At 41.3% G+C, this 24,142-nt stretch overlaps 1 protein-coding gene across 3 annotated transcripts in view; it reads left to right on the forward strand.

Moving 5' to 3' along the window:
* Nucleotides 1–23,412, forward strand: part of NKAIN4 (sodium/potassium transporting ATPase interacting 4) — a 62,155-nt gene extending 38,743 nt beyond the window's left edge. Inside the window, exons 3-7 of one of the 3 annotated variants that reach the window (XM_075176712.1) lie at nucleotides 2,122–2,202; nucleotides 4,034–4,231; nucleotides 11,499–11,559; nucleotides 14,202–14,286; nucleotides 22,820–23,412. In XM_075176712.1, coding sequence (XP_075032813.1) covers nucleotides 2,122–2,202; nucleotides 4,034–4,231; nucleotides 11,499–11,559; nucleotides 14,202–14,286; nucleotides 22,820–22,829 — 435 coding nt within the window. In that variant the 3' untranslated portion in view covers nucleotides 22,830–23,412. Of the gene's footprint in view, nucleotides 1–2,121; nucleotides 2,203–4,033; nucleotides 4,232–11,498; nucleotides 11,560–14,201; nucleotides 14,291–22,819 lie in introns of those variants that run through there. The other 2 variants (XM_075176713.1, XM_075176714.1) reach the window with 2 other exon arrangements.
* The last annotated feature ends 730 nt before the right edge of the window (nucleotides 23,413–24,142 follow it).

The following is a 24,142-nucleotide window of genomic DNA, read 5'->3' on the forward strand; positions in this document are numbered from 1 at the left end:
CAGATGCCAAGTTTGAACACAATCATACAATAAATCCCCAACTAAAATCTAATCCCCAAATCACATTTACTCCAGTATGCGAAAAACAGGTTGAGAATTCGCTTACTTTTATTAAACTAAATCACCAGCAGCTTCTACAAAACAAAAATGTCTTTAATCCTTTTCCATATGGATTTCAACAAAACCCTTTCATCGTAACAATTCAGTGGAGGGTCACCTATGAAATTCTGTGTTGACTGGTACATGGTTATGTGGTCACAAATTGTTTATTGTTAGATTTTGCTTTTAACATTGTGAATCACACTATAAGGATTGGAACATTTGTAATCAAGAGATTTCCCTCCTATATATAAGGAAGAACCCAGTATAGGTCAATCTCTGGCTCCAACTCCAGCCTCCTGGTTGTTATCTCTTGGGTTCCTCAAGGCTCTTATCTTGGGCCACTACTGTTTTCAAATGCCCCTAAAATGATTCCCTCTCTTTACTCCTTTATCTAATTTCAGTAATCTAGGCCCACAAAATATAATTTTATTGCAAAATAGGTGCACAGCTGTGTCTAGTCTGTACTTTGCTGCTCTTCAAACGCCATGATCTGGCTTTGTAACCCCAGCAAAGAGGTGTGCAGCACCACTATTGGGTATTTTGCGCTGTGTCTCAACCATTTATAAGTGAAGCCATGTAAGTCCCATGTGGTTGAGCATTGTTGTGTGGTGTTAATACCGCCAACCTGTTGTATTCATTCAGAGGTCTCCTGGCCACAACATGCATGTTTAAATGGGGTCATGAGTTCAATTCCTGACCATGGCTTTCTCTGTGTGGAGTCTGTATGTTCTCCCCGTGTTTGCGTGGGTTTCCTCCGGGTGCTCCGGTTTCCTCCCACACTCCAAAAACATACTGGTAGGTTAATTGGCTGCTATCAAATTGACCCTAGTCTCTCTTTCTGTGTGTATGTTAGGGAATTTAGACTGTAAGCTCCAATGGGGCAGGGACTTATGTGAGTGAGTTCTCTGCACAGCGCTGCGGAATTAGTGGCGCTATATAAATAAATGATGATGATGATAAATGGCAGTTTGAAAGATGGAAACATGAGTAATTAATGCTTTCTGTTTAAAATAATTTCTAATGATGTTTCATTTGAATTAATTACAAGATTTCTGTCTAATTTATACATTCTAACAAAGCATAGGAAAAATATTAATTTAAATGAAAAAGTCTTTGGGGTAAATTTATTAAGCTGCGAGTTTCCGACGGGTTTGAAAAGTGGAGATATTGCCTATAGCAAACAATCAGATTCTAGCTGTCATTTTGTACAATGTACTAAATAAATGATAACTAAGAATCTGATTGGTTGCTATAGGCAACATTTCAACTTTTCAAACCCGCCGGAAACTCGCAGCTTAATAAATTTACCCCTTTGTCTTTGCTTTGTTCTTGCCTGTATTCTAACTGAGAGTAGTGTGCTGCTCTTTTGTTTGCAGTTCTGACTCACAGAAACATTCAGTCGGCATGGTTTACACCAGTGCAGAAAGGGAGAGAAATAGATGATATTCATTACTGTTGAGATAAGTGAAAAATGCTAGTGTTAAGCTAAACAACCATTTGCATTCTCCTACAGAATCTATTAACTCTCCTAGTACAGTACAATAAGTTTTTAGCCATCGTCAGTGACCAGGGACTTTGTAATAAAACAAGAAAACTGTCCAGAGACAAGGTATATGAGAAGTAGATGAAGCAGTGATTTCCAAAGCTTAATCAGCCACACTGCGCATTAAGCCCTGGTGATGTGACATAGCAAGCAGTGTAAATGCCAAATGTATACCCTACTGCATAGTTCATACCAGCATTTGTGCGACAGGAACTCGCCACTTACACTGTGCAGACAAGTACCAAGTGTAAATTCCATGAGTTCCATGGGGCTGAAATCCGAGGGTGCACATGTTAACCTAAGTAAATGTTCTAAAGTTATAACGCAGAGTTTATTAAATATGGTGTGCATGTCTGGTATACATAACAACGTAGAAGAAAGATAAGTGCTTGCATTAAAAAATCATTTTAGAAATTCAATGACCTAATGTTACATAGAACATTGTGACATAACCGTTTTTTTTCTGTTTCTGCCAGTATGCAATCTGGGCTGCAGTATGGGTGACCTGGAATGTTTTCCTCATATGTTTCTACCTGGAAGTGGGTGATTTGTCTAAGGTAATATTTATTCTAATGCACTAATTTATTAACTACCTTACAGTGAAAAATATAACAAGTAATTTACAGACATGCTCCCTCTATGTGTATAAGCAGGGTTTCATATAACAGACTGCTCTTAGTTTCCGATGCCAAACTGCTCCCATCTGCTGTTTTTGGAAAACCATTATTTCCCCAGCTGTCACTGAGCTCTCTACAGCCCCACACGCTGCATCTGGACAAAGGGTCTAAGAGGGTCCTAGATTGTATAAGAGTCCCACATATTCCACTGTATCAGTGAAGATGTTTGTATATGTTACCTTAAGGGGCCTAACACAGAAACACAATATTTTACTTGCTTCTTACTGATTTAAGACCTCTTAAGTGGTACTCAAACAATGGCATTTTGTCAGTTGTACTAATATTCAGCCTATCAATACACTAGATACCAAGGTCATTATGCATTCTATTACTATAGCTCATAAGTACATATGTGTGGATGGTGGTGTACTTGGGTAATTATCCTTTCATGCTAATTTTTATATTCTTTTTAGGATGGTAGGTAAATTTGTATCTCTTGGAAGCTAGTGGATTGGACATGTTGTACAAGAAGTAGGGAAGAAAACCTAAGCAGTCAGATAAAGAATAGATAGATAGAGAATGCTTTACATTTAAATAACCATGAAACTGGAATAAATAATAAAAGATATTCTCTTAATGTAGGTATATTTACACTGAGCTGTGTTCTTCGTCAATGCACCACAAATAGTGTTGACACTTCTGAAGAATGTGTGAACAGTACACACGTGTATTCACAATGAACATTGGATGGACATAATGCAGCAACTCTAATTGTCTTGTGTCCATTTTGCATCCAGTGTTTTCAAACTTCAAATCTTGTGCGTACGGTCTGCACTTTATTTAATGATCTTTAATTAAGCTGTAAACGTAGTTCAGAGTGAATGTAAGATAAATGCAGGAAAAGCGCCCCTGTGTGTGAGCCCAGTGGCTGAAGTTAAGATGTGTATTTACTGATCATTAGTTAGGTCCAGAATACCAACAGGATACTAACTGTACTTCTATGCAGATATGTGATGCTATGTATTTTTCTGCCTTTGACTTTCCACTATAGTGTGGGTGGAAGTGGAACAATCAGCAGAAACTAAAAGTAAACCTGTCACCTACACACAGTGGAAGCAGCCATTTCACAGGCTGGTTCAGCCATTCATTAGACTGCTGCTTATCAATTGGTTAAGAACCAGTGACATCACTGACTCATTAACAATGGATCAATCCCAAAAAATGCCTGCCTCCAATGTGATAAAGTAGAATGTTTTCTGTTCTCCAATACTTTAAAACCCACCCAGTAGCTCCTCTTTATTTTATTATTTGTATGTACATATATGGTGCTTATTGAGAGGTGTACCAACTGTGTACACTGCTCGACCCCTCGCTCTACCCATGTTTTCACGTCCTGCCTCTCTCATACACTATACTATGCTATATTTCATGTCATGTTATAGCTCTATGTTTCTCTATAAAGTGCTATAAAATATATCACATTACAGTGTAGTAGAGAGGCAGGTGAGTAGACCTGACCGCTGAAGATATGCAGCATTATCTGTACACATCTCATTGTTATAAAGTCTAATTAGTCAGATTGTGTATATTTTGTGTACTGTCATTACAGGCCTGCAAAAATCAATTTATTGGAGAGTAAATATCAATTTGTATGTATATTGTACAGAATATATAGTTATAGCACGGTGCTTACATTCTTATATAACAATATAATAAACAAATTCGGAATAAAGTGGAAGTCAGTGAGATCAGCTGTTATTCCCCTTTACAGGACAGCGACGTTCTCACATTTCACGTGTCTCAGCATCAGTCTTGGTGGAGTGAGCATGGACCTGGCTGTGTGAGAAAAGAGGCCCCGGTGTCCGGCATGGTTGGACTAGAGAGCCACTCTTATGTCTCAGTGATTGGATGTGCCATAGAATACCAATACATCGAGGTGTTACACAGCGCCACACAGATACTGCTGGCGGTAAGTCTACACTGACCCTTCTCCACCTCCAAGTCCTGCACCACTATAACTAACCAATATCTGTGGCTCATTACCCCCTGCCATGCTTACAGTCCTCCAGTGTCCTCTGTATAGTGCTACAAGCCCCTCAAGTTCATTACTTTTACCTTCAGCATTCCCCATCGTTCATGTTTAGTACTATAATTATTATCCTTTATTTATAAAGCACTGACATTATGCAGCGTTATACATCGTGGGGATCATGATATAAACAAATTACATGCACTGACATAAAACATAAGGTAAAAATAGTCCTGTGTGAGCAACATTTCATACATAAAGTAGCAAGAAAATATTTGTAACTGTTAGAGGGGAAAGTGAGTGTGGGTACTGTAAAGTAGAAACATTAACAGCAACCAATATTAAACAGCCATTGGCGATTGGCAGCTTCTGGTGCTGTGGTGTGGGATGATGTGTTTTGAATGAGGAAACCGGAGTACCCAGAGGAAACCCACGCAAACACGGGGAGAACATACAAACTCCACACAGATAAGGCCATGGTTGGGAATCGAACTCATGACCCCAGTGCTGACAGGCAGAAGTGCTAACCAAAAAGCCATCGTGCTGTCCACTCTTTATGCATTTAAATAGTTTTTTTAAAAAAAATACCCCCTCTTACAAGTTGTGTATGTTTTATTATATACCAAAAAGTGTAATTCTATTTTGAGTTATATTTAACTATTTGAAGTACCTATTGAAGCCACCTGAGATACCCCTTCAGACAGGTATGGTAACTGCCCAGGGCACACAGCTGAAGGGGGGCACAGGAAAATTAATATTTTAGTGTAATTTGGTTACAGTTGAGGGCTAGGGGGTGTCAGTTTTCTTTCTTGCCCCAGACACTAAAATTCTAGTTATGGCTCTACCTTGAGGTACATATACTACTGTTTGAGAACCTAGGGTGTAAGGATTGCCAGCAGGCAGAAGAACAACTAGACTCCTTCAGGGAGTCTGTTTATTAGAGTTTATTAGATGCAGCTATACAAGTCACTGATATTCAGGGCTGTCATCAGAAAACATGAGACGTGGGACTAGCCCTTTTTTAGTCATTCCATTTTGCTGTGATGTCTGATTTTCACTGATTGGCTGTGGAGACAGATGATGTACGTCACCATAGGGATGAATGGTTCTTAGGGCTGTTAAATATTCATCGCCGTTTCCTTCCACGTGGGCTCTGTTCAGAACGCAAATGCGTGTACAATAGAATTTGACAGGCAGCCACAATTCCGGTTATTTTTTGACTTTGTTAAAACAATGTTGCTACACTAGAAAACAGAGAAGCTGATATGTTTTAATTTGTTAAGATATAAAACAGCAGGGGGAAAATGATTATTTGCAGATATAACTCTCAACTTCAAGTCATACATCCTTATATAGGAAAACAGATGAAACACTTCTGTGGGCATTTCACTTGTTAATAAAATCAAATAATACAAAATTGTGTTGCAGTATATTAAACATATTGTTAGCTATTCACTGTGCCATTTAAGACCTTTTTTGTAGAGATCTCCAACTCTAAAATAAAATGAAATAGGATTATGGTATTAAATAGGATGTGATTTTCTGTAAACTTCTGAAGCTGCATACACACAGAAAGTGGCCTGTGCTCTGCCCCATGTGAGCTGTGACCAGTCACATGGTGAACACAACCTCAACCAGATTTGGAATAGGCAATCCCTGTGCAGAAATACATAGTGTGTGCAGTATGAAAACCGATGCACAGGAAAATGTTGATGTAACCCATGTAATTTTCTGATGTTTACCAGAACAATACCAGTTAGATTCTGCTTGCAATGTATTACAGTACCTTTTTCCAATGCATGTCCCCCAATGTACACATAGTATTCTATATTACTTTGATGCTGCATTAATTTTTCATCCAAGCAGATCAAGCTGAATGAACCACAGGTGCATCACAAGCATCTAATATACGCAGCCTGAGAGAGCAGGTGCATTAATGGGATAGGAGGAGGCAATTGTGATCCCTGGTCCTATCCCCTATTATTAAACACAGTCTAAACATCTCTCTACACACTATATCATGTAATCCTGGTATATCTCCTCCTAAATATCTATCTATATAGACCTGTTTGTTTTGTTACAAGTGGTTACTAATTATTAAATCTTTCCATTCTTAAACTCTTTGTTCTGTCTTTCTAAATCGACCTGCTGAATTATTCACAAGCTGATGACCTAGAATGGCTGCCTTTGTCTGTACACCTCTGTTCCCTCCCATGTGTTCCCTGCCTTTGTGTGTCAGCTTGCTCCCTCCCTGCACCTCTTCCGGGGACACCTCCCTGGCTTGGCCTGCTGTATGCCGAATGGAAAGATGCGTGATCTCATACCAAATGTCATTTATAGGATTGGATTGCACCCCAGAAACACTGCTAATTCTAGGATTAGTTCCATACTTAAAACACACTTTTAATAAATAAAAAGAAATGGCTTACTTCTGCTACAATTTTAATAGAGGGCTAGTAAGCTAGGCTTTCTTTGTGCTTTAAAATACTAATAAATGTAACAGGTAAGTTGCTCTACATAAAAGAGCTACAACTATCATCCACACATATATAGAATAATTTCATCATCTTATCAGTACTATGGATATCTGAGATAATTTAGATATTAAATGTTTGATATATGCAACATCTCCACTTTTTCAAACCTGCAGTTTAGTAAATATACATCCCAATGTTTAACAATGGCAGTAGCTTACAGTGAGGAAATTTTATGTTACATACAAAGTCATGTATCTTAACATATTAGGTCAACAGCTATTTTAGGTTTAATGGCCTGATTTGCAGTACACTTCCCTGCAGAAGAGGCATATTCATTGCATTTAGTGCAGTCATTTGTATTACATAATCTACATTTCCAATTACAAGACAAGTGTGCAAGCTTTATATTCTCCAAAAAAGTACTTTTCAAAAAGGTATATGAGATTTAGAATCAAAGACAACTAGTAGGTACAGTGCTATTAAAAGGAGACAGAGAAACAAAATGGCTATATTTGTATTTAATCAGTGCATAGCTGATAGCATAAATTGGTTGCTGCTATTCGAGTCCCTAGAGTGGAGGAGGGGCAGGGAATGAGACCCTGCTGCAGTCTACTGTTTCAGAACCGCAGGTAGCTGCTATTATACTGGTACAGGAGTCCATATTTGTAGTGCACTATACTACTGTCCACAGGCACGTTACACCTTATGCTGTGTAAGCACTCACTTACATGGCTGTAAGGGTTAGTGTGGGGAAACCATGATTCCCAAACAATACTTCTTAGTGAAGCACTGTTTATTTGTGTTTTCTGGTCATTTAACATCATGTTTGAACTGTACTTCAAAATCCATTAAGGTGTAGCCTTTGGGCACAGGGACCACACCATTTTGTATGTAACCCACACCTTTAATATTTTAAATTTCACTCTAAAACACAACTTGATTTTAAAAAGTATCATTAGAGATAAAATTATCTTTAAAAAAAAATGTTTAATAAAATTGATTTGTAAAATGTTTTCTAGCTACAAATATAAAAACAATATGAACATAAAAAGGCAACTTTTTGAGAAAATGACCATTATAAACACATTTTTACATACTAAAAGGTGTTTAAATTACTGTTTTTTGTTAAAACCAGTAATACAACATTTGCCAAACAAAGAACCTTTTGTCCTAAAATTGCAAATGAGTGAACGACTGGAGAGGGTTTCATCCAAATGTCTGGCAGGCATTTTATTAGAGTTACATACAAAAACACCACAATGAGCTTCTAGGTAGAAGTGACTGTTTGGTAATAATACTTTGCTCAGTGTTTTACTTTTGCCTTGAATGATAATGTGATAATATGAAACATTGCCATAAAAATAACTAGATATATATCATTTACATTGCTAACATTTAGAAAGGGGTGGAATGTTAGGAGAATTCTACTTTTACACTCCAATACAAGCGTTTCTGGTTATTGCTCAGCAAACAACCCATGGTGTTTTATGACCTTTTATATGGACAATGTGTCTGCACCACATACTCCCACCCTCTCCCCTCCCTGACACCCCCTGACACCAAAACATTCCTCTGCCAGCCCCTGTCATGCTGAGATCCAGCTGTGCCTGGTCTGGAATTCCTGGGGCTTGGCCAGGCTTACACTGCATATTTTTTAGGTTGTACTAATGACAACATGTTGAATTTCATCAACAATTATTAGCACTAAATTATACTACATACATACCAGGTATGTCTATTAATTAACGAGACTGATTAAATAACTCATCTTTATTTATCGGTATTACAAATTTAATGTTTGTCCCCTTCAATATACTCCCCATTTGCACTAATATATCGCTGTAGTCTTGTTTTCCACTGGTCGAAGACATGGAGCAAATCAAATTCTGTCACTTGTTTCAACATATCTGCCTTTTTCTTCTTTACAGCATCAACTCACTCAAAACGTGTCCTTTTAAGCACTGATTTAATTTTTCAAAAAGATAAAAATCGCAAGGTGCTAAATTGGGCGAATATGGAGGATGTTTGTCAGGCCGTTAGCCTTTTGAGGATAACAATAGCAGGACACTAACCGGTATTAGCACTACTAAACTAATAGGTGTGGAGTCTAACGTACCCCTGGTATTCGCCAGGGACCCCCGCAAGGAGGTTTGGACTTCGCTGCACAGGGTACGCAGGTCGTGGTCCTACTACCTAGTTGCCAGTGTAGTGTAGAAGGGTCAGACGGTCCGGGTCGAGCCAATCAGGAATAAACGGTACCAGGGAGAATCCAAGAGAGTAGTCGCCAAGCCGAGGTCACAGTACAAACGGGTCACACAGAAGAAGGAGTAGTCGCCAAGCCGGGTCACAACAATATAGCAGGAACGCTGGGAGCACAATCAGGAGCAGGAGAACCAAGAACACTAGGTATATAACCTGTTACTCTGGCACCCTAATGGCGCCAGAGCCAGGTTTAAATAGGGCAAGTTCGCTGGTTATTGGAGGAGCCAAAGGCGGGGAATCCTGCGGGGAAAGTAGCGTCACGGGACAAGACAGGGCGCATGTGCCCGACAGGCCACTCAAACGGAAGCCGCAGCGCGAGTGTTGCTAAGCAACAAGCGCTGAGGCCGGAAGAAGGAAGGCGTCCGTCCCAGACTGACAGGGGATCAGCAGGGACGGTGCCTGACAATGTTCAAGTGTAGTAATGTGTTTGTCGGTCAAAAACTGCTTCACAGAAAGTGTTGTGTGAGCAGGCGCATTGTCCTGGTGAAGAAAGAAACCATTTTTCCACAGTTGCGGCTGTTTCTTTCTGACTCTTTCTCTCAGCTTTTGCAAAACTTCCTTATAATAATGCTGATTAACTGTTGTGCCTTCTGGAACCCTTCCTCCAAAATTAGACGCTTGATATCGAAAAAAAACAATGAGCATTGCTTTGAATTTTGACTTGCTTTGATGAGCTTTTTTCATTCTTGGTGATGACGGTGTTTTCCAGTGCATTGACTGTCTTTTGGTTTCAAGATCGGACTGGAAGATCCAGGTCTCATCACAAGTGATTACTTTATGAAACAGGTTTGGATCTGTGTCAAGTTGCTGCAGAATGTCAACACAACATTCCTTGCAAAGTTCTTTTTGCTCTGGTGTGAAAACCCTTGGGACCATCTTTGCACAAAGTTTCGTCATTTTAAGATACTCGCGCAAAATTTTCCATACAATGTCTTTGTCAATGTTCATGGATTCAGCTATCATTCGAACACTGAGTCGGCGGTCTTTTCGAACAATCTGACTGATTTTTTTCTACATTTTCTTCTGTTCTTGAAGTGCAAGGTCATCCAGGGCGTTCATCATCTTCGACATTCTCACGTCCCTCGCTAAATCTTTTGTGCCACTCAAACACACGCGCACAAGACAGGCAGTCATTCCCATAGGCTGTAGTAAGCATTTGAAAACATTTTGTTGGTGTTTTGTGCAATTTTACTAAAAAATTCAAATTGACACGTTGTTCAACTTTTAAACTTAGCATTTTTTCGTCACTCTACAGAAAACACAACCAAACTAAATGGCGACTCACAATCAACTGAACGTCATAGAGTGTTGCAGCTTGTCATGCAGGTTCAGACAAGTTCAAGGTTACTACGTATACAGTTATAACCGGTTCTGACTGCTTTGTTTACTAGGTAGAATCACAGTCTCGTTATTTAATAGACATACCTCGTATATCCAATACTGAAAAGCAATACAACAAAAGGAAATTACCAATTCATCATACAAATCATTAGAAGACATTATACAGAAAGATCAGTAAGTTTTTTTAAACTATAGAATTGACTTTTGCTGAACTCTTCTCGATGAACAAAATAGTGGTCCTCACATCTCTGAGAGATATTTATTTGACCAAGACTTATAACTATTTTACATTGTTTGACAAGAGAATTTGTCCACTTGGGGGCACTGTGCCATAAGAGTGAATGGATGAGATTTACCATGACGACATTAATGCGCTGACTTGTATATACCCTCTAGCAACTTTCTCGCTTTCTATTTTGCTTTTCAGCCTGGTCTTTTTATCAGCAAGCAGATTTGTTCCTTTTTGTTGCTCATGGATAAGACACTAGGCTATCTACTGGATATAACTGCATCTATGGGCCATACAAATAAATCATACTACATGATAGTATAAAGACATGAGTGAAGATCACAGGAGGAAGCCAGAAAGATAATACAATGTATTTAACACCAGTTGCAGGATGGCATGCACATTAAAGTCATCTGGTGGTGGAAAACTTCTTTACAGTGTACCCATTACCTACATAGAGTGTATGCAGCCATCTTGTGGCCTGAAACAACATTCATAAGGATACAGCCTATTAATTCACTGGGAATTAGTATAATCACTGAGACACTTTATGTAGTAAGCTAATATTAACCTGATCTCCAGAGTGTGTTTATTTCCCCATTGCTGCCACTGTCCATGAACTAGATATAATTATATATCTTCTCTCCAATTTATCATCATCATCACCATTTATTTATATAGCGCCACTGATTCCGCAGCGCTGTAGAGAGAACTCACTCACATCAGTCCCTGCCCCATTGGAGCTTACAGTCTAAATTCCCTAATCACACACACACAGACAGAGATTAGGGTCAATTTTGATAGTAGCCAATCTATGTATCCGATAGATGAAGTGTATATTCCATGAACAGATTATTGTGTATATTGGGAGTGTACTCACCTCTATGCTCTCTTTCAGCTCCTCGGGTTTGTGTACGCCTGTTACGTAACCAGCGTGTTCACAGAAGAAGAGGACAGCTGTGAGTATATACTTAACACTGGTCTCTGCTTTTAAACAGAGTAGTATCCGCGCATAATGTCAACTATTCTCACTGATTTCACTGGAACTGAATGTGTTGGGACAACGTTACTGCTACAGATTCTCAGCCTCAGTGAAGTGCATACAAAATCAATGCTGTACACTCTCATCTCTCCTGTATCACAGCCTTTTTTTTTTCATGCCCTCCATGTAACCTCTACCATTCTTATGTAACCCGCTTCCACTTAACTCTTTTTTTTATCCTCCTCCTCTCATCCACCATCCTTCTTGCTTCCCCTAAACTATTGCCTCCTTTAACTCCCATGCACTCTCCCTGCTATAGATAATCAACTTGCTTAACTACTCCTTACATCCCTTCTCACCAGCTTGGCAATGGCCACTTTCCTGTCACTGCAAGCAGGAGAATAATGAATGCTAGTACTTTTCACAACTTTGCGTCCAGAGCAATTGATTGAGACGCTGTGGTGGACATCCAATCACCAATTATCTAGAAAAGTGTCAATTTCCTGCTAAACAAAATTCTCCTGTAAGCAGGAAAATGACTATTACCATGTCACTGTGCGTGCTGTGTAGCGCGCGCGCGTGTGTGTGTGTGTGTGTGTGTGTGTGTGTGTGTAAAGCATGTACTGGATATCATATATCCACCATTCTGATGATTAAACCAATGTACAAAGTTTTACCAAGTGTGAAAATGTTTCATTAACACCTCTGTATCCCTTTTCTCTTTAGTCACTTAGCTGTTTACCTGCCCTTCATGCCACCTCTCTATACCATAACTCATGACCTCTCCAGCATTCCTACACATCTCAGCCATTAGCCCTCTGCGAATTACTCAACCTTCCATGCACTTGTCAGCCATCAGCCTTCTCAACTCCCTACTAAAATCACCTCTCACCATCCCTACTCAAACCCCCTGTAATTCAATTCTTCACAACCACCAACTTCCAGCCCCCCTCACATTAACACTAACTACCATCAGCTTCTGTGTAGTCCACCCATGTTCATTTATTTGCACTCAACCTCCACAAGTGATCTCCTCTCCACTGCTATAATACAATACCCATCTACCCCCCTTACAGTACAGTAACTGATTATCAGTGGAAATCTGGGTCACTCATGTGACTCAAGCTGTTAACTATTTGCACGCAGTGCATACACACAGTCTAACAGCACTCATACTCGGTTGAAATCAAGGTTAAGAAAGTTGCTATAGACCCACTATTGTCCTCCACATCACTCAGACACATCTTGCTTCTTATTAATACTGATCCTTGCAGAGAAAAGATAACAGCAGTACAGACAGAAACCTCTAATGAGTAACTCCCTCCCCCTCCTGCTACACTGGTGCCAAGCAGGAATGACATAATTAAGAATTGACAGTGACAGAGCTGCCCTCTCTCATATACTGTATATGTGCTTTGTATTCTCAGAGCTGTTCTTGTTACACAGACATGTTATTGTTTACTTGTCACTCCAGAGGTGAAAGGTTTAAAGAAAATTGAAAACATACTTATTCTATTTTGTTTCATCAACCCCTCTCCTCTTGTCTCATCTGTTTTTCTCCAGCATGTCATCTTAGAATCTCTCCTCTTGTTCCTTTCCTCCATGGCCCCATGTACTCTTTAATCTCTCCTATATATACACCCAGCATCTCCTTTTGTCTGTGCTATCCATCTCCATTATGTGTTTTTATCTCCTCCTGTTCCTCTTCAATGTCTTTATAATTCTCCTGAATTTATCCCCTGTGTCCTTCTCCTCTTTATGTTTCTCCAGTATGTCATCAGAGAATCTCTCCTCTTATTCCTATCCTCCACATCGTCATGTTCTCCTGAATTTCTCAACCTTATATACCCTACCCCTCACCTCCTATCTCCTTATTCTCTCTCTGGTATGCCATCCTATGATGTCTCTTTCACATATTAATGTTTTCCTGAATCTCTCTTTTATACACACACACACACACATTACCCCCTTCCCCCTCTCTTCTGTCCATATCTATTATTGCATACTAGAATATCTTCATCGTCAACATCATCATCATCAACATTTTTTTATATAGCTCCAGCAAATTCCGTAGCGCTTTACAATATCTTACCTTGTTCCTCTCTTCCATGTCCTCATGTTCTCTAAAACTTTTCCTATAAACGCTCTGTACTTTTCTGGTCTACCATCCTAAAAATCGCTGCTTTTGTCCCTCTCATTCATGGCCTGTGGTCTCATTTCTATATTTGCCATTCCCTTTCACCATAATCCTTTTGACTCTCACCCCCCTGTCTTCCATTTTCTTCCTGCACACTCTGTCATGTTTCTTGTGTTCCTTTCCAACTTCTCTCTCAACATACCCTGTGTCTTCTTGCTCCCCATCCTTACAGGCCTCATTCTCATCCCCTCCATGGCCTTTTGTCCTTAATTTGTTCATGTTCCCCCTCTCATCTACTTGATTTTGCGTTTTGTCTGTATGTTATTGATTTGCACATCTACCCTTCATGTCCATTACCAACACATCCCTCTATGCCTTTGTCTACATATTCTCATAGTCAATCTATTTTGCACATCTTCCCATGCTTCCTACATGCCCATTTCATTGGTTTTGCTTTTATTTTGGGAATTTATTTCTTTCAGTTGATTTCATTGGTGGATTTGATCCATTCCCTCTCTATCATGTCAATGAAAAATCCAATCACCTGCTGTTCAAGCAGAGTTACCTGTAAGTATAAGCTGGCAGAAAGTGGTCACTCTGCTTTCTGACCCCCGTCTCTGAGGAGCTAGGCTGAGGCATCAGAGACCCAACGACTAATGTAATATTATTTTTTTTGTCACTGTAACCTACACGGGACTGAAGCTAACATTGGATTGGTTGACATGGGTTATAGCCTTTTGGGGCTATTAGCAGTATATTATTATTAAATAAGCCTTTAAAATGGACCTACACACCCTAGAGGCAGACGTTTTGTGGGCAGAACCAATAATCATCCTATAAATTTATTTGTAACTAGCAAAATCACTTAGGTATGAGGCACAAGTGTCTCACGCCTCAGTAATGTTACGAATGTCTAGTGAATTGACAAGCTGCATTGTCATAAGTGGAAAGGTAAAAGGTTTCCTGTCACTTTTTGATTCTTTGCCATTACATCCTTGTGATAAAATGCCTGTCCGACTAATAATCTACAAAATATACGCAGTTGGTTATCTGACTTGGCAACTTATAGGGTCAGTAATTGGTCAAGTGTGTAAGGACTCCATTGATCTTGCATATCTTAGATGACAATACTATCCGTTTAGAAAGATACAGTGATACAAAAGAGTGTGCATTCTTGTTAGAGATGAGTGGGCTCGGTTTTCCGAAATCCGAGCCCACCCGAACAGTGCCGTTCCGACTGGATCCGAGCACTGTTCGGGAACTTCCGGGCGCCAAACGGAGCCAAACCGAGGCTATGACATCCAAGTCTCGCGTCGGATCTCGCGAGACTCGGATGTCATAAATTCAGCGCTAGCGGCCGCCATCTTCATTCTGGCTGCGATCACTCGTGAGAGAGGTTGCAGTTAGGGAGCTCCTGTCCTTGTTTTAATATTAGTGGTACTTTTGTGCTTTGTCCAGTGCTCTGTCCTGCTGAGTCCAGTGCTCTGTCCTGCTGAGTCCAGTGGTGCTGCCTGTGTCCTGTGCTCTGTCCTGCTGAGTCCAGTGGTGCTGCCTGTGTCCTGTTCTGCTGAGTCCAGTGGTGCTGCCTGTGTCTTGTGCTCTGTCCTGCTGAGTCCAGTGGTGCGTTGTCCAGTGCTCTGTCCTGCTGAGTCCAGTGGTGCTGAGTCCAGTGCTCTGTCCTGCTGAGTCCAGTGGTGCTGAGTCCAGTGCTCTGTCCTGCTGAGTCCAGTGGTGCTGCCTGTGTCCTGTGCTCTGTCCTGCTGAGTCCAGTGGTGCGTTGTCCAGTGCTCTGTCCTGCTGAGTCCAGTGGTGCTGAGTCCAGTGCTCTGTCCTGCTGAGTCCAGTGGTGCTGAGTCCAGTGCTCTGTCCTGCTGAGTCCAGTGGTGCTGCCTGTGTCCTGTGCTCTGTCCTGCTGAGTCCAGTGGTGCGTTGTCCAGTGCTCTGTCCTGCTGAGTCCAGTGGTGCTGAGTCCAGTGCTCTGTCCTGCTGAGTCCAGTGGTGCTGAGTCCAGTGCTCTGTCCTGCTGAGTCCAGTGGTGCTGCCTGTGTCCTGTGCTCTGTCCTGCTGAGTCCAGTGGTGCTGCCTGTGTCCTGTGCTCTGTTCTGCTAAAAAATAAATTAAAAAATTATAAAAAAATTATCCAAATATAATTGTAAAAAAATATAAAAAAATTATTTTAAAAATACTAGGTACTGCTGTATAACTCCAGTCCAGTGGTACTCTCCTGTGCCGCAGATAATTTGTAAAGGCTTTGCCGAGTGTGTGTGGTTTAGGGGTACGCTCTCTTGTGCTGCATATAATGGAGTACAAAAATTTGGAGGATAAAGTAGGGAAAGATCAACACCCACTTCCTCCTCCTAATGCTGAAGCTGCTGCCACTAGTCATGACATAGACGATGAAATGCCATCAACGTCGTCTGGCAAGGGCGATGCCCAATCTCCTAGAGGGCATGTAAAATCCAAAAACCCAAAGTTCACTAAAATTAGCATAAAAAGAAAATTGAAAACATCTGAGGAGAAACGTAAACTTGCCAATATGCCATTTACGACACGGAGTGGCAAGGAACGGCTTAGGCCCTGGCCCGTGTTCAGGACTAGTGGTTCAGCTTCACCCACGGATCTAAGCCCTCCTCCCCCCCCCCCCCTTCCAAAAAGTTTAAAAGAGTTATGCTGTCAGCAACAACACAGCAAACAACTCTGCCTTCTAAACAGATGACATCACAAATCCCCAAGGCGAGTCCAAGGGTGTTGGTGGTTGCGAAGCCTGACCTTCCCATCACTGTATGGGAAGAGGTGACTCCATCCACCATTTGCAGCACACCCTCTGCATATGCTGGAAGGATGACCCACAGTGTAGATCCAGATTTGGATAATCAAGGTGTCAAAGAGGCTATTGATGTAGCTGGCGTTGTGGAGGAACTTGACGAGGAGGATGCTGATGTGGTTATTTTAAATGAGGCACCAGGGGGGGAAAAAGTGGATGTCCATGGGATGAAAAAGCCCATCGTCATGCCTGGTCAGAAGACCAAGAAATGCACCTCTTCTGTCTGGAGTTATTTTTACCCCAATCCGGATAACAAATGTATGGCCATATGTAGCTTATGTAAAGCTCAAATAAGCAGGGGTAAGGATCTTGGCCACCTAGGAACATCCTCCCTTATACGTCACCTGAATAACCTTCATAGTTCAGTGATTAGTTCAGGAACTGGGGCTAGGACCGTCAGCAGTCCAGGGACACCTAAATCCCTTGGTCCTGTTGGATATACACCACCAACACCCTCCTCGTCAACTTCCTCCACGATCTCCATCAGATTTAGTCCTGCAGGCCATGTCACCAGCCAGACTGAGTCCTCTTCAATACGGGATTCATCTGAGGAATCCTGCAGCGGTACGCCTACTACTGCCGCAGCTGCTGTTGCTGCTGGTAGTCGGTCATCTTCCCAGAGGGGAAGTCGTAAGAACGCTACGTCTTTCACCAAACAGTTGACCGTCCAACAATCGTTTGCCATGAGCACCAAGTACGACACTAGTCATCCTATGGCAAAGCGGATAACTGCGTCAATAACAGCAATGTTGGTGTTAGACGTGCGTCCGGTGTCCGCCATCAGTGGAGTTGGATTTAGACGGTTGATGGAGGTATTGTGTCCCCGGTACCAAATCCCGTCGAGACTCCACTTCACTAGGCAGGCGATACCAAAGATGTACAGAGAAGTACAAACAAGTGTCCTCAGTGCTCTGAAAAATGCGGTTGTACCCACTGTCCACTTAACCACGGAAATGTGGACAAGTGGTTCAGGCCAAATGAAGGACTATATGACTGTGACAGCCCACTGGGTAGATGCATCGCCTTCCGCAGCAACTGCATCAGTAGCAGCATCTCCACAACGGCTGCTCATGCCAAGGCAGGCAACATTGTGTATCACAGGTTTTAATAAGAGGCACAACGCTGACAACCTCTTAGAGAAACTGAGGGAAAACATCTCCCAGTGGCTTACCACACTTAGACTCTCCTGGGGATTTGTGGTGTCAGACAACGCCAGTAACATTGTGCGGGCATTACATATGGGCAATTTCCAGCACGTCCCATGTTTTGCCCACACCATTAATTTGGTGGTGCAGCATTACCTGAAGAGTGACAGGGGTGTGCAGGAGATGCTTGCGGTGGCCCGCAAAATTGCTGGACACTTTAGGCATTCTGCCAGTGCCTACCGTAGACTCGAGCAACATCAAAAAAGTCTGAACCTGCCCTGCCATCACCTCAAACAAGAGGTTGTGACGCGCTGGAACTCCACCCTCTATATGCTGCAGAGGATGGAGGATCAGCAAAAGGCCATTCAAGCCTACACAGCCACCTACAACATAGGAAAAGGCGTGGGAATGCGCCTGAGTCAAGCACACTGGAGACTGATTTCCGTGTTGTGCAAAGTTCTGCAGCCGTTTGAACTTGCCACACGAGAAGTCAGTTCCGACACTGCCAGCTTGAGTCAGGTGATTCCCCTGATCAGGCTGTTGCAGAAGCAGCTGGAGAAAGTGAGGGAGGAGCTGGTAAACCATTGCGATTCCACAAAGCATGTAGCTCTTGTGGATGAAGCCCTTTGTACGCTTTGCCAGGATTCGAGGGTGGTCAGTCTTTTAAAGTAAGAGGAATACATTCTGGCCACCGTGCTGGATCCTCGGTTTAAAGCGTATGTTGTGTCTCTGTTTCCGGCACACACAAGTCTACAGCGGTGCAAAGACCTGCTGGTCAGGAGATTGTCCTCTGAAGAGGACCGTGACATGCCACCAGCTCCTCCTTCATTTTCTTCCACACCTGTGGCTGCGAGGAAAAAGCTCAGTTTTCCTCAAAGACCCGCTGACGGGGATGCTGAGAACATCTGGTCCGGACTGAAGGACCTGCCAACCATTGCAGACATGTCTACTCTCGCTGCATTGGATGCTGTCACAATTGAAAAAATGGTGGAGGATTATTTTGCTGACACCATCCAAATAGACATGTCAGACAGTCCATATTGTTACTCGCAGGAAAAAAAAGGCAGTTTGGAAGCCCCTGTACAAACTGGCTCTATTTTACCTGAGTTGTCCCCCCTCCAGTGTGTACTCGGAAAGAGTTTTTAGTGCAGCGGGGAACCTGGTCAGTGAGCGGCGAAGGAGGTTGCTTCCTCAGAACGTTGAAAAAATGATGTTCATAAAAATGAATTATCAATTCCTCAATCAAGTACAGCACTGCCCTCCAGATAATACAGAGGGACCTGTGGTTGTGGAGTCCAGTGGGGATGAATTGATAATGTGTGAGGATGAGGAGGTACACACTGAAGGGGGCCAGGAATCAGAGGATGAGGACGACATCTTGCCTCAGTAGAGCCAGTTTAGTTTGTACAGGGAGAGATGAATAGCTTTTTTGGTGTGGGAGCCCAAACAAACCAATCATTTCAGCCACAGTAGTTTGGTAGGCCCTGTCGCTGAAATGATTGGTTTGTTAAAGTGTGCATGTCCTATTTCAACAACATCAGGGTGGGTGGGAGGGCCCAAGGACAATACCATCTTGCAACTCTTTTTTTTGGCATTATGTGCTCTTTGAGGCCTAGTTCTATCTCCATCAGAGATATTCCTGCAGGCCATGTCACCGGCACAGCTATGTTGGTGGTAGATGTGCGCTGCATACTCTGTCTGATTTAGCAGAAGCTAGCCATTGGCCTTGATAATCAAATAGGCTTTCCGTGATATTACATTGTCAGGGATTAGGCTAAACAGAGTGTCATGGTATTTGAGATCCCTACCTTACCTACACACAGCGTATACAGCGCTGCTATTTGTTCTATCATATTAATGTTTAGATAGGGTCTCTCCATATTAACACACTCCGCTTGCTCACATCACCCAGTGAAGCAAGCGCTATATAAGTGCCAACTTTTATACACGTTAGGCAGCATCTTTAATGAGAATACAGTATCTATATAATTGTGAGTGCTTTAAGATCTTACATGACCTTTAATCAGGCCACTTTAATCGCTGCTCTATTACAGATCTCTGTACAGTGATCATCATGCATATTTTTGCAGAAACAATTTAAATATATAAACAGGGTCTCCTAGAATACGCACTATTTTATTTAAAGGCGTTTTAAGGGGCATTACACTCTAATAGAGACTCATCATTTCTGAATAAAAAAAATGCTCTAATTCTTGTTAAGTTCCCAAAAAGAGGAACTGCCACTTCTATTACTACGTTCATTGTTTGTGTAGTTCAAAAAAAGAGGAACTGCCATTTCTATTACTATGTTCTTTCTTTCTGTATTTCAAAAAAAGAATAACTGCCATTTCTATTACTATGTGCAGTGGAATTCAGACCATTTGAGGGTTTTATATTGTGGCCCCGGTACCAAATTGGGTACCGGGGCCACTCCACTACGCAGTCCAGATAGATGCGTATCAGATATTAAACTACATTCAATGTTGGGGCCAAATCCAAAATTAATGAAAATGGCCTGTCATCGTCAAAAACAAGAGGTATTGACGCGTTAGAACTACACCCTGTATATGCTGCAGAGGATGTAGGAGCAGGCAGCTGTGCAGTGGAATTCAGACCAGTTGAGGGTGATATATTGTGGCCCCGGTACCAAATTGGGTACCGGGTCCACTCCACTACGCAGTCCAGAAAGCTACCTCGGTCCACCGTTTTGGACTAAAAACAATATTGTGAGGTGTTCCAAATAGACTGGAAATTAGTGGAAATGATTGTTATTGAATGTTATTGCGGTTAACAATAGCGTAGGAGTGAAAAACAAACAAAAAACTAGATTTTAGCACTTTTTATGCTTTTTTAAAAATAAATCAGAACCCTAAATCAGAACCAAAACCTTTCGTCGGGTGTTTTGGCAAAACAAATCAGAACCCAAAACCTCAAGCTAATCAGAACCCAAAACACAAAACACTTAAAGTGCCCGGTGCACACCCCTAGTTCTTGTGTGGACTCAAATTGCTTTCAGCAGCCAAAAAAGGGCATCATCATTACTATTTATTTATATAGCGCCACTAATTCCGCAGCGCTGTACAGAGAACTCACTCACATCAGTCCCTGCCCCATTGGGGCTTACAGTCTAAATTCCCTAAGACACAAATACACACGAGACACACAGATAGACACACACACAGACTAGGGTCAATTTTGCTAGCAGCCAATTAACCTACTAGTATGTTTTTGGATTGTGGGAGGAAACCGGAGCACCCGGAGGAAACCCACGCAAACACGGGGAGAACATACAAACTCCTCACAGATAAGGCCATGGTCGGGAATTGAACTCATGACCCCAGTGATGTAAGGCAGAAGTGCTAACCACTTAGCCACCATGCTAAGGGATCTTTAGTTGGCACTAAGTGCAAAGTAGAGAGGACTTAGGTGATGACAGATAGGTAATATAGTGAATATGGTTCTTGTCATTTCTGAGCAGTGATAAACCTTAGTAGGAAACTTCATTATAGCGTATTGTGCTGGAGATTATATATTGATCAGTCAGCCTCCATCAGTGACAGTGCTGTATTCAGCCTTGAAATTCTGATAAACTGTCAGTGTCATTGCACCAGTTTGCCCTCTTGTGTATCTGTAATAGTTCCTAACAAGGATCTGCTTACTTATATAGGGCTAGCTTAATATATAAGTGAAAGGGCTATTTGTACAGGGTCCACCAGCACTGTTCCCTACAACATGTGCAATCTAACCATATGTTAAATACTGAATTTGTAAAAGAATAAGGTTATCCAGGCTTGCACCAAACAGCAGGATTTCAATGCTGGAGACCAGGCCATAAAAAGCCTAGCGCTTAGGAAACATGCTCTATGAAATGTTCTCTGGTGGGCAAATGGAATCATGAAGGTACCACTGATGAATCATATACACAAGGCAATATATAAAAGGAAAATGTAGATCTGTGTGACCATTCTCTTTAAAGGTAGTGGCACACTGACTCTTTCCACACCCATGGCAACGCTGCATTTTTCCAATGTTTATGCTTGTACATTACCACAGATAGGCAGTGGGCATAGAGCCCACATCGTCCATACATTAAACTTTAACCCTCATTTCGAGACTGCTTCATTTATAGGAAACATTGGCACCTCTCCATTAATTGGCCTGAGCAAATGGAGCCTAGAGCAGGGGTGGGCAAACCTGTCCTCAAGGGCCATATCCAGTTCATGTTTTTAGGATTTCTGTCTGTAGAAACAGGTGGGATAATTACTGACCCAGCCAAATAGATTAACTCAGCTGTACATGATTAAAGAAATCCTAAAAACATGAACTGGATATGGCCCTTGAGGACAGGTTTGCCCACCCCTGGCCTAGAGCCTAGAAAGGAAAAATCTCTACAAGTGAAAAATCACTTTCTTAAAAATGTGATCAGTCACATATCCATGATCTAAAGCCTCAACAACAAAGAAGTTTTAAACAACTGAATCTGAATTATAACAATTTGTAATAACAGTTATAACAACCACGAAAGCCTTAGACCAAAATGGGTTAACCTTGTGCACTTAGTAGTGTTATTTTCCCCACGAAGAACAGGAATCTCATGCCCGTGATCTGAACCTTAGTGGTATACTCCCCCTGACCAACAAGACCATCATTAAAGTAAAGTGACGCTATGGGAGAATTGTCAAGGTTCCTTGGATAGCTGTGCTCTCACATAAGTTTGAGAAATTCCATAAGCAGCCCTATGTATTTATACTAGTGAAAACAAAAACATTGTGTTACACAAAGGTCTTGTGAAAATGTACCTAAATTCTTTGATATTTAAGGATATTATCTGGTAGTCTGGATAGAGAAAATAATGGTAACAGAACATTGGGACAGTGTTGCATTTTGGCTTGGCTACCAAAACACTGTGGGCTGTGCTCTAAAAAAGCATGATCAGCAGTACTAAACAGAGGGTAAAGAATGGACTTCTCCAGGAATAACACCACAAAACAAAATATGGTTAGATGTAGACCTAGAACACTAGCTGTTTAGTGAGCGTCTGGATGAGGGGAATTGCAAACTAAAATGTTCATAAATTTAATAGATTGCAGACATTGCCTGTGAACTCTTTCTGACCATCTCTCTACTACAGGCCGGCATAAGTGAAACAGAGGTGCCACAGAAAGGAAGATCTCGGAACCTGCTCACTTGCACCAGTGACATGCAGCATCAACAGGATTACATGTAAACAAGGCAGGTGACACAGGACTAAAAACATCGTCATTTTGGGTGTAGCATTGGGACTTTTCAACAGATGAGCTGAATTCTAATCATGGCAAAGAGACAAAGCCTATTGTATTGCAGCTGTGTAGCCTTGACAGATACAGAACATTGATTTGTGGAATAAACTGCTCTCCTAATACACAGTTCTACTTTCATCTTCCTGTTCTCATTCAGCCCATTTTCTCATTCTGACCTTCTGAATCCTTGCAGCTGTCAAGGAGAACATTTATCATCATTCTAAAACAATAGTTTCCTATTTTATAGCTGGTTGTAGTGTCCAGTGGACAATGAAAAAAAAAATTGCTTAGAAAATATTAGAAGGGACTACACAACATTCCATATTCAGTGCTGGGAATAGCTTCCCATAAGTGAGGAAGACTGGCTAGTATGTGGTATTGGCCAGGTGTAGGCAACATCATTTCCAGACTTGTTTTTAATAAACCAGTCATTCTAATGCTCCGATTTGAATCACTCACTGGTGTTCTATTACAGGGATCATAATTATATACGACAGGAATTATATTGTAGAATCATGTAAAAGGGATTATTCTGTTCCATCATGCAAGTTCTATTTCAACAGGTGCAAATGATTTCTATTCAAGACTACATATACACTACTGTTTAATTTGTGTTTTAGGCCAAACTCCTACGTATATGCTCTTATTTGCAGTGACATGGGATCTTCAGCTGCAATGATGCACTGAAATGGAACATTTAGATTTAAACTCACTGCAGCCCAAGTTAAATGTAAAGATGAATATCTTATTCAGTACAGGGACTTTTGTTTTTCATGCATTTGAAGTGCATTATAAATAGAGGGTTAATGACAGTGTGTAAGTAGCCCAAGGCAAGTTGCTAGATACAATGGATGTATACTTCAGGTGCTTGTATCATACAAATTCTTATCAGAAGAGACCATGGGGTATATTTACTAAACTGGGTATGAAAAAGTGGAGATGTTCCTTACAGCAACAAATCAGATTCTCTCGCATTTAGTGCATTCTACAAAATGACAGCTAGAATCTGATTAGTTGCTATAGGCAACATCTCCACTTTTCAAACCCACAATTTAATAAATATACCCACATGACTTTGTGGTCAATGTACCCTAAATCATTTTATAAAACACAATCTGTATTTCTCTACTGGTATTAATAAGTCCTATTCCCCTATCTGTATGCTGTGCTAGACA

Source organism: Mixophyes fleayi, chromosome 6 (genome assembly GCF_038048845.1).
Source record: "Mixophyes fleayi isolate aMixFle1 chromosome 6, aMixFle1.hap1, whole genome shotgun sequence".
NCBI lineage: Eukaryota > Metazoa > Chordata > Amphibia > Anura > Limnodynastidae > Mixophyes > Mixophyes fleayi.